Source organism: Chrysemys picta, chromosome 20 (assembly GCF_011386835.1).
Source record: "Chrysemys picta bellii isolate R12L10 chromosome 20, ASM1138683v2, whole genome shotgun sequence".
Lineage (NCBI taxonomy): Eukaryota > Metazoa > Chordata > Testudines > Emydidae > Chrysemys > Chrysemys picta.
Window position 1 is genome coordinate 25400621 of NC_088810.1, and position 11556 is coordinate 25412176.

Consider the following 11556-nt stretch of genomic DNA (forward strand, 5'->3'; position numbering starts at 1 on the left):
TGATACAAGCTGGAGGGGTTGTGACACAAAGTACAGTACACTTCTGTCAGGGCTGGTGTTACTGCAGCCCCGAAAGACTATCGTATAACTCAGACATAATCAGGGTAGGAGCTGCTGATGTGTGCTTAATACATGGCTCCTTGTTCCTATTCTGTCTCCTGTAAGATGAAGACGTTCAATGAAAGCTGCCTGATGGTGCGGAAACCAGCTCTAGAACTCCTTGGTTATCTGAAAAGCACCAACTTTGCCCACCCAGCTATCCGATATGTTATCTGTATCCTTTCTTCATTTGCCCTGCTCTAGAATGTGAGTTAAATAAGGGTAGCTGAGCTTCCTGCACACTGAGAGGGAGATGGGATTCTGACTTCATGTTGGGTGTCATGGGTCAGCCTCCCACCTTCCCCGCCAATGCCCTTTCCTCACATAGTTAGATGGGGAAAAGAGGCTTTTCTGCACCCTCCCCCCCCCCCCCCCCCCCGAAAAAAAAATCCATATCCTCGAGACTCTCTATCTGAGGTTTTCCTTGACAGTTTATGCTGGAGATGGGGAAAAGGGAACGGGGAAAACAATGACGCTGTGCCATGCTGTTCATTACTGTGCAAAACAGGACTGGCTGGTGCTGCACATTCCAGATGGTAAGTACCCTGGTGATACCTCTGAATGCATAATGTTCTGTGTGCTGTAACTAACCTATAGGGAAGGCAAAGCAGCTGAAGACATTATAGAGTGGGAAATGTTATTCATCATGGTTTTCCCATAATTGTGATATAAAAAGTTATTAAATTAAGAGCAAAACATAAAGAAGAAAACAGAGGCGTTGAATAGTGTTGTTTCCCCTGTGCGCGCGCACACAACCTCATGCTCTTTCAGTACAAACTAGTCAGTCTGGTATGGGTGCCCTGAGTTATGGATCCTGCTACATTTGGAGGTTGTGGCTAAATCCTGGTGAATGTTTGCTGTGTGGCTATTTCCCCAAGGGTGGGGTATGCTCATTATATGGCATAGTGGTTTTCTGAGGTGAATACAGAAGAATGAGGAAAAAGGACCAGAAAGAAAGTATGCAGTTACTCTTAGCTAAACATGACAATTGTTTGTCTCATTTTGTTTCTGCTTCACAGCTCACCTCTGGGTGAAGAACTGCAGGGAGCTTATGCAGTCCTCCTATAACAAAGAGCGGTTTGACCAGCCTCTGGAAGCATCTACCTGGCTTAAGAATTTCAAAACCTCAAATGACCACTTCTTAAAAGAGGTCAGTAGATTCTATCGAACCCACTGGATTAGGAACCAGGGAAAACCTACAGGAACAGCTTCTTCTGGAAATGTCATGGGGATGTGCTCCCTCACTTGGAATGTCTCTCCAGTGGAATGGGGTCCACAGATCTGTTTTTTTTGAGAAGCATTTCCTGTGTTGATAGTGAAGTTATCCAATGTGCATTCACATTGGATAACTTACCATTAATCATGTAACTTATTTGGATGTAGGTTTCAGTGGGGTTGGAAATGCATTAAAGATCCCTGCATTTGCAAAGGGGTCCCACCACTGGGGGAAATCTGAGCTTTTGGTCATTCTATCACTGAGGGATGCTGCACCAAGAAATACCATTCTGCAGCTGTCTTTCCCAGCACCTTTGGAGCAGAGTGGGGGCTCCTACTGCCCAGGTTTGCTGAGTTGCCCCTGAAGTGGGAGCTTGGCAGTTCACACTCTCCATCTACGTTCAATTACCCTACCCCAATTCTCCTTTTATTACAGATAAAAACACAACAGACATACATGTGGACCAAACGGGAAAGCACTGAGAAGGGCAGACCACTGGGTGAAGTGGTGGAACAGGTGAGGGAATGACAACTGCCTATGGTATTGCTGGAACCTGTCAATAATATGAAAATGAGACATGAAGCCCAGTGAAGGGAATGGGAAGAAGAACTATATTTAGTGCTTCTAAAGCATTGTGCAAACATTAGTCCTGGGAAGTTGGAAGGGTTGTTATCTTCACCTTGTAGATGGGAAGACCAAAGCATGGAACTAGACCCCTCAAGGAGGGGACACACACAGTCTGTGTCAGAGCTGGGATTAGAACTCAGGAGTTGCTGACACCTATCCCTATGCTCAATCTATTTATTAGACCATGCTGCCCCTTTGGGAGGGGAGGACAGAGTCTTAGGTCTTTTTGCTCCTCATAGAGAAGTTGGTGCCAAGGCTTCCCGATTGCACATGGCCTGCATTCTCTCCCTTTGCTAATGTTGTGTACCCATCCATTTGTAGGGTTTAACTCGAGTGAAGAATGCCAGTGATGCTGTGGGGGTTGTGCTGAAAGAGTTAAAGAAGCAGTGTCCTCTTGGTTCATTTAGACTTCTGGTGGCGGTGGATGGAATCAATGCTCTCTGGGGACGGACAGCGCTGAGGAAGAAAGACAAAAGTGCTGTAGGAAATTACCTTCCTTTCTTGTGGCTAACACAAATGGAGAAACCTAAAGGGAGGGTTTGGTTCCACCTTTGGATGATGATTGTTTCCAGGGCTGTTAAATTCTAGCAGTAATAAACAATATACCAGCTTCTCTAACTCAGAGGATTCTGCAAACTGTAGCTGTCCAATGAGGATTCTGCAATGCAGAATATGAAAGTGAATGACTTCACACAACAAAGAACAGGAGGGCATCCATTTTGCTCAACACCCTTGCCAATATACAGCTTTATTTTGTATCGTTATTTTCATACAATCTGCTTCTTCAAAATTCTTGAGGTTAAATACAATGACAGTGTTAAATAATAGCAAAGGAAGAAGGCAGTTACATGATATAAGCAAACAAGAGGCTTCCAAGCTGGATTTTGAAGGAATTGGAGAGTCACTGAGGCAGAAATATGCAAGGAGCATGGTTCAGGTGGAAGGTGCTGCAGAGGAAAAAGTTCTCACACCTACGCTACTGAGAGTGTGAAGGCAGGGGGGGGGGCAATGTTAGGTGAGATGTGAGGAGAGTAACATTGTATAAGGGTTCAAAAACAGGGAGGGCAATTTTGAATTGGATCCTGAAATGCAAAGGAATTCAGGTCAGTATGAGGGAGAAGGTGGGACGGGGGTAGCCTCATTGGAGAGGCCTTATCAAAATTGATAAATGCAAAATAATGCACACTGGAAAAAATAATCCCAACTATAAATACAAAATGATGGGTCTAAATTAGCTGCTCCCACTCAAGAAAGAGATCTTGGAGTTGTCATGGATCACTCTCTGAAAACATCTGTTCTGTGTGCAGTTAAAAAAAACAAAAACAAAACTAACAAAATGTTAGGAACCATTAGGAAAAGGATAGATAAGAAGACAGAAAATATCCTAATGCCACTATATAAATCCATGGTATGCACACATCTTGAATACTGCCTGCAGTTCTGGTCGCCCTATCTCAAAAAAGATATATTAGAATTGGAAAAGGTACAAAGGAGGACAACAAAAGTGATTAGGAATATGGATCAGCTTCGGTATGAGGAGAGATTAAAAATACTGCGACTGTTCATCTTAGAAAAGAAATATGTAAGGTGGGTGGCGATATGATAGAGGTCTATAAAATCATGAATGGTGTGAAGTAAGTTAATAGGGACGTGGTGGTTACCTCTTCACTTAGCACAAGAATCAGGGGGTCACCCAATGAAATTAATAGGCAGCAAATTTAAAACAAACTTCTTCACATAATGCACTGTCAACGTATGGAACTCATTGTCAGGGAATGTTGTGAAAGCCAAAAGTATAACTGGGTTAAAAAAAGAATTAGAAAAGTTTGTGGAGAATAAGTCCATCAATGGCTATTAGCCAAGATGGCCAGGAATGCAACCCCATGCTCCAGATATCCCTAAACCTATGACTGGCATGAAGCTGGGACTGGACAACCAGAGATGGATAACTTGATAATTGCCTTGTTCATTCCCTCTGAAGCATCTGGCATTGGCCACTGTCAGAAGACAGGATACTGTGCTAGGTGAACCTTTGGTATGGCCGTTCTTACGTTAAGAATTTTAATAGTCCAGGTGAGAGGGGATTAGAGCCTGGGGGAGGGCTAGTACATGACTAGATCTGCAGACACAGGAGATGTGGAAGAAGAGACTGATATCAAGGATGATGCCAGGCCTACAGAGAGGGAAAGCAAGTGGAAGTCCTGAGTTGAGAAGGGTTACGAGTAAATAATAGTGTTAGTCTGTTGAGATGCCAGAGCTGCTCTTTGAGGTTCTTGATAGGTGGAATATTTTGCTCAGTTGTAGCTTTTCCCATAGAAGGGTGACATAATTGCCTTAATCAAATGAATTCACGTTATGTTTGCCATGTGGCTAATGAATTCAAATTTAGTAGTGCCTGTATGGCATGGAATGGATCATTTTACCAGAATCCCATTCCCAGAAACTGATCTCATGGCAGATGGCTGCCTGTGGAAAAGCTTCTGCCTTCTTCCTGTGCATGCTTGTGTTTTAGACAGCCCCTAAAAATCTCAATGGCATCTCTGAAGGAAGCTCCAAATAGTTCTTGCACTGCAGCCACTGTTAAACTGTTGTGCTCTGAGGTTTTTTACTTGTTTAAGCATCCAAAGGAACCTCATGGGTGGGAGAGGAGCTGGGAGACAGTGATTTCTCCAGCCAGCTGTACCTGACATTCTGTCATCATTAGGTATCTCCAGAGGAACTGACGCTAGTCCACAATCTGAGGAAGATGGTGGTGAATGACTGGGTGAGTGCATGTGTGGGCTTGCTGGCAAGTCATTGCACAATGTTCAGAGCTAAATGCTGACGTCCAGAGCTGAGACACCTACTGAGGGGCTTCCTATTGGGAATTTACAGAGCTGTGTGACTTGGGGGAGTTCCTTCTGTTTAGTAGTTTTATACTTATTCCATTTCTTCCTTTCGTTGACAGATGTATTACAGGAAAAGCTTTTAAAGAATGTGGTGGAGAGATGTTTCAGTTGAAAGCTTTTTAAATAATCTTGACTGCATAACAGATGTCTCACTTTATTACAGGGGTGGGCAAACTTTTTGGCCCAAGGGCCACATTGGGGAATAAAAATTGTATGGCAGGCCATGAATGCTCACAAAATAGGGGTTGGGGTGCGGGCTCTGGGGTGGGGCTGGGGATGAGGAGTTTGGGGTGTAGGAGGGTGCTCTGGGCTGGGACTGAGGGGTTTGGAGGGCGGGAGGAGGATCAGGGCTGGGGCAGGGGTGCAGGTTCTGTCTGGGGGTGTGGGCTCTGGGGTGGGCTGAGGATGAGAGGTTTGGGGTGCAGGAGGGTGCTCCAGGCTGGGATTGGGGGGGTTGGAAAGCGGGAGGGGGATCAGGGCTGGGGCAGGGGGTCGGGGCGTGGGGAGTGGCTTGGGGGATGCAGGTTCGGAGTGGCGCCTACCTCAAACGGCTCCCAGAAGCAGTGGCATGTCCCTTCTCTGGCTCCTACGCAGAGGCGCAGCCAGGCAGCTCTGCATGCTGCCCCATCCGCAGGCACCACGCCTGCAGCTCCCATTGGAATGCGTAGGATCCAGAGCAGGGCCATGCCACGGCTTCTGGGAGCCGCGTGGTGCGGCCCTGACCCTGCGGCCGAGCAAGAGCGCTGGAGCAGGGCCGAGCCATGTGGTGTGGCCCCAACCCAGCGCCCTGGCCAGAGCACCAGAGGGGGACCGAGCTGCGTGGTGCAGCCCCCAGCCCAGCGCCCCGGTCAAGGCGGGGCCGAGCCGCGTGGTGCAGCCCCCATCTCAGCGCCCCTGCCGGAGCGGGGCTGAGCTGCATGGTGCAGCCCCCAACCCAGCGCCCCGGCCAGAACAGGGCCAAGCCGGGTGGTGCAGCTCACGGGCGGGCTTAAAACAGCTTGTGGGCCGTAGTTTGCCCACCCCTGCTTTATCGCCTCCAGATAGCTTTTTATTTTGTGCTGAATGTCTGCTTGTAGTGGCCAGGCCTGGAATGACTGGGAAACCATCATAGCCTCTTCTCAGATTCTGTACAGTGCCACCTAGTGAAAAAGCTATTTCAGTTCCAGCTTCTCCCAATAGAGGTAGTGTGGAGATCCTATAGCTACTTCACTCCCATCCTGAAGTCTCTGTAATCAGTGCTTCTGTCCCATTCCCTTCAGCACTGTCCCCGGGGAAGAGCTGCCCAAGAACCAGTGCTGCTTCCTTACTTTCTGCACTGCATCCTGCTGGAACTAGAGTAGATGAGTGCTCTTCACTGCCCAAGAACCAGTGCTGCTTCCTTACTTTCTGCACTGCATCCTGCTGGAACTAGAGTAGATGAGTGCTCTTCACAGCCAGTACTTCTGCTCTGTTCCACACATTGCCTAGGAGAAGCTGGGACTGAAGGTAATTACAGGATCCAGAAAGAAAATGCAGGATATCATCACAGGAGACAGTTAATGATTCTAGACAGGTGAGGTGTATGTCCTATACCTAAGGCTCCTTCTAATCCAGCTCTGTGTTTCAGAATGGAGGTGCCATTGTGACCACTCTTAGCCAGACAGGCTCTCTCTTCAAACCACGTTCTGCTTATTTGCCCCACGAGTTGCTGGGAAAGGTGAGTTATGGCCTCTGGCTTCCTCTGCATTGGTACATGTAAAGCATGTTTGGGACCTACCTCCGCAGTAGATATGATGGGCTGAATCAATCTTGCTCTGTTCAGTCATTCTTGCATGCTGTCCCTTATGCTTGGCTCAGTCTACCTCAGGGCGGTCCCTAGCTATTTTGGTACCCTACACAGCCCCCCGTGGGGGCACTGTGTGGGGCCCCAGGACTCTGTGGGCGGGGAGCAGGGGGGGCTAGCCCCAGGACTCCGGGGGGGAGGGGGGATGGCCACTTCCTGCGAGAAGTGGAGTGACCCGGCCCCAGCCTGCTCTGCTACCCTGGCTCCCAGGCTTGGGGGGAGGGGGGAACCGCCCCCCAGCACTCGCTGGCAGCGCAGCTGGGAGCCAGGGGAGCAGAGCAGGCTGGGGCAGGGTTGCTCTACTTACGGGTGAGTGCAGGCCCAACCAATTCTGGAGTCCTCAGGGGAGTGGGGGTGGGGCGGGGTGGAGCAGGGGCGGGGGCCCTGGGGAAGAGGTGGAGCAGGGGCTGGAGCAGCACGCAGCTGTGCAGGGCACCAGGAAATTTGGTGCCCCAGGCAGCTGCGTATTTTGCGTATGGGTAAGGACGGCCCTGGTCTCCCTATTGCCATGTGGCTATCAACCTCCATATCTTTCAAATTGTTCCTTACACTCTTTATCTAACTTTGTCATAGTCTCATTCTTCAGCTTGGCCTGTGTGTGAAAGGGATGGGGGGAACTTGCCTTTGAACATGGTGAAACAGGTCCAGCCCAGTCTGCCCAGTGCTCCTGCTTTATGACTACTCATTCTCAGCTTTTTGCTCTTTCACTAGCCCGCTTCTGCACAAATAACTGGAGTATTTCAGAGTTCACTTATTCTCTCTGTTTTAGTTGCCTTCCTGGGTTACACGAACCATAGAGCTATTCTTTTTTGTAGTTCTACTTGAGCTTGCTCATGGCTAGACTGTGCCTTATCTCTCCGCAGCTCAGACCATTCCCTCTGTCTGCCTCACAGTTTCACTTTTCCCTTCCAGGAGGGTTTCGACACACTGGACCCTTTCATTCCCATCCAGGTTTCCAACTACAGTCAGAGAGAGTTTGAGAGCTGTTATCAGTATTACCTTGATCGCAAGTGGCTTCAACATGAGAGAGGTGAGTTCTGCCCCCCTCCCATGTGAAGGAATGAAGACAGCTGCATATACTGCAGTACTTTCAACTTCCATCTCCACCACAGAGAAAGATGAGCTCTGTGCCTTTCATACCATTATTCCAGCTCTTAACCCAAACCAAGAAACTTGTTGTTTTTAAAGCTAAGTGCTAACAATAAAACTACCTATTGTATTTACAAATCCAAGAATTTAAAGGAATAGGGACAATCTAGATCTTACATTGCCCTCATAATAAACATACACATTATCACCAAGCATAAAGAAATGCATATTTCATCAAACTCAAACCTTCTTTTCCCAATGGATTTTTTTAAAAGGTCATATTTAGATTCTGAAATGAAGGTAATCTTTTATGGATTATAATTAAATAGAAAATAGCATTGCAGTATCTTGCAATTTACATTCCTTTTTTAGAAAAGTGCTTAAACATTTCAACATTCTCAAGCAATTCTATCACACCGCATATACAAAGTGTATAGTTAAATCTACATGTAGATGTGATCTTGCATTTGAGGCTGATCAGGATGCCACTGATATGTATGTTCCACATTCTTTCAGAAGGGCTTTGTGGATATATTTTGAGGTAAGAATACAGATACATTAGTAGTGCTATACTACAGCTCTCTAGATTTAGAAAAGTATATTGAGTGCATAATGTTGAGAGAGATCAGAGGCAGCAAATCTAATATGATGATGATACTGGGGGACATTGGTTACCCACATATACACTCGCCACATGGCATAACAGCACAAAGTTTAGAGAAGGAATTTCTCGTCATTTAAAGTGTTTCCTGGAAGAGCTATTTCTTGACCACAGAAGAGGAGAGGCTATTCTCAACTTACTACTTAATGCTTGGGTTTAAGAATGACAGTTGCTGAGCCACTAAATAATAATGACCATAACACCATAATTAGGTTCAACATCCTATGGGGATGTAGGATAACAAAGTAACACAGCTACACTAAACTTTAAAAAGGGAGACTGCACTAAAATGAGGAAACCAGACACAAGGTCCTAAAGTCAAAAGCAAAGAAAGTGAAATCCTTAGATATTAAATCCTTAATGTGGCTCAATGACAAGGTTGAAAACTTAGAGAGACGAAGTGAGTGAGGTAAAATCTTTTACTGAACCACGTTCCCTCACCTACCTTGTCTCTCTAATATCCTGGGACCAACACTGCTACAACAAGGTTCAAAACTTGGAAATCTAACCCTCATGAAGCCAATAAACAGGAACATAAATTACAGCAGGCAGAATGTTGAACTACTCAGATACCTTCAGCATTCTGAATTAACAGTATCAACTCAAAAAAAGACCTGGACACCATTGTGGAGTGGTTAATGAAGAGCTTGGCTAACCGCAGCTATGCTCAAAAAAGCAAACTGTTACAATGCATAAGGAATAGGATGGAGAATAATACAGAAAATATAATGTTATAAGTCAATGGTTTGTCTCTTCTGGAATACTGTGAGCAGTACTAATCATCCCAACACAAAAAGGATATTGTAGAATTAGATGGTTTTGAGAGGATAATGAATTATCAGGGGCCTGGAAAAACTCTTGTATGAGGCAGATTTAAAAGATTGGGATCACTTAGCTTAGAAAGGAGATAAATAAGAGGGGGTGTAGTTTTAAAAAACATAGTGAAAGGCAAGAGTGGGAGCTTCTGTTCTTCTTGTTTCATAACATGGGCTATTCAGTAAAAGTGAAGGGTGACAAATTGAGAACTGGCTGTGGAATTCAAGAATTAGCAAGAGTCAAAGAGGGATTGAACAATGATAACAACTTTTGGATATTCTTGTTATAGTTAATGTTGCCAAATTTTGGAAGGGATATAAGACCTCCTGCTTCAGGTTTTAAGCCAATTGCTAACTATTAGGACTAAGTGGGAGTGATGGGGGCAGCAAGGGTCTGTAACAGGTCGCTGACATATCTAGATCAATTGGTAATCAAGGTGCAAACCAACTATGTGTTTGAATATGGCTAAATGTAAGCATCTAGCAACATAGAATGTAGGCTATACTTTCAGGATGGAGGACTCAATCTTAGAAAGCAGTGACTGAAAAAGATTTGGGTGTTGTGGTGGATAGTCAACTGAACATTTGCTCACATTGTGATGCTGTGGGTAACAGGGCCAGTACAATCCTTGATTGCATAAAGAGGGGGCTCTCAGCTGGGAGTAGCAATGTTATTTTACCTCTGTATTTGGTACTTGTGCAACCACTGCTGGACTATTGCGTCGAGTTCTGCTGTCTACAATTCAAGAAGGACGATGAATTGGAGAGGATTCAGAGAAGGGCCTTGAGAACAATTAAAAGATTACAAAATGTGACTTATAATGGTAGACTCTAGGTGCTCAGTCTATTTAGATTATGAAAGAGAAGGTTAAGGGGTGACTTGATTAGTCTGTAAGTACACCGCTACCTCGATATAACACGACCCGATATAACACAAATTCGGATATAACGTGGTAAAGCAGTGCTCGGGGTGGCGCGGGGCTGTGCACTCCAGTGGATCAAAGCAAGTTCAATATAACGCAGTTTCACCTATAACGCAGTAAGATTTTTTTTGGCTCCCGAGGACAGTGTTCTATCGAGGTGTATCTACAAATATTTGATAATGGACTCTTCAATCTTGGCAGAGAAAAGTATAACATGATCTAATGACTAGAAGTAGAAGCTAGGCAAATTCAAACCAGATATGAGGAGCAAATATTGGATAGTGAGGATAATTTGAAACACTGTACTGATGGTTGGGGTGGAGCCTCTATAACTGACCATTTAAAAATGAAGATTGGATGTTTTTCAAAAAGAGATGCTCTAGGAATTCATGTGGGGAAGTTGGGTGGGGCTGTGTTATACAGGGCATCAATGCTCACACTGGTCCCTTCTGGCCTGGGAATCTATGGATTTATAATAAAGCTTTCAGGGCCAGTACACTGGAATCCTAACACAACTGAAGAACTTGTTGCTAATGTGGTGTTGACAGGGTTCCTTTTCTCTGTTTTTCAGCCAGTACAGAAGAAGGGAGAAAAGAACTACTTTTTCTCAGCAACTCCAACCCCTGGCAGCTGGAACGGATCTCTGCTTATCTCTGATACTAAGGCATCTTCGCTGACAGCCACTGCTGGCTTTTAATCATAAGATAACCAGCCCTTCTTGCTGCTCTATTCTATGCCCCCTTGGCTACTTTGCTAGGCAGAAAGAGCTGGGCTCTCTTTCCCAGCCCTGCCAGGGAAAGACTGGAAAAGCTGGGTGAGGAAGAGAGCTCTGCACCAGCCAGGGAGAGGTTGCAGGGATAGAGGGGGAAAGAACAGGGTTGCGGTGGGACTTCTGCACCTGACCCTGTCAGGATTTCTCTAGGAGAAGCTGTGATGACACTGCACCAACAATAAATGGGAAATGGTGCCGGTCTGTGCTGTCTGAGGTTGAATGGGTGACGGGCTTGTGAGCTGGCTCCAGCTGTTTGCTCTCCTGGCTTGCTCTCATGTTCTGTGGTGCTGGCGGGTTGTGGCAGCCCTGGGGGGAGGGGACACCTCAGGCCATTTGGGGCTGGCCAGTCCCGGGTTTACAATGGCGCCAGTGGCTCTATGGAGCTGGGCCCATGCTGAAAAGGGGCCATGGCCTGCTCCGCTTGCACTACACCCCAAGACCCTGCCAGCCTGCTGGCTCCCTCCCGCCCACCACTTCCTCCTCTCGGTCAACTGGCGGAGGGCTCCTCTCCACCCCCTGGCCAAACCCCAGCACACCTCCAGCTCCAGGCAGTCTCTGCTTCCCACCACCTGTAGGGCCCCACCTGTCTCCCTGGAGCTGAGCTACCTGGGACTGGTGCAGAAGCCTGGCCAGTCGGTTGGGGG

The 11556-nt window shown here is 46.5% G+C and overlaps 1 protein-coding gene across 4 annotated transcripts in view; it reads left to right on the forward strand.

Moving 5' to 3' along the window:
• Positions 1–11113, forward strand: part of DAP3 (death associated protein 3) — a 28816-nt gene extending 17703 nt beyond the window's left edge. For 3 of the 4 annotated variants that reach the window (XM_005280655.4, XM_005280657.5, XM_065574284.1), the window contains 9 exons: positions 166–274; positions 543–635; positions 1119–1249; positions 1751–1831; positions 2264–2422; positions 4647–4706; positions 6437–6526; positions 7565–7682; positions 10712–11113. In XM_005280655.4, coding sequence (XP_005280712.1) covers positions 166–274; positions 543–635; positions 1119–1249; positions 1751–1831; positions 2264–2422; positions 4647–4706; positions 6437–6526; positions 7565–7682; positions 10712–10797 — 927 coding nt within the window. In that variant the 3' untranslated portion in view covers positions 10798–11113. The remainder of the gene's footprint in view (positions 1–165; positions 275–542; positions 636–1118; positions 1250–1750; positions 1832–2263; positions 2423–4646; positions 4707–6436; positions 6527–7564; positions 7683–10711) is intronic. The other variant, XM_005280658.4, reaches the window with a different exon arrangement.
• The last annotated feature ends 443 nt before the right edge of the window (positions 11114–11556 follow it).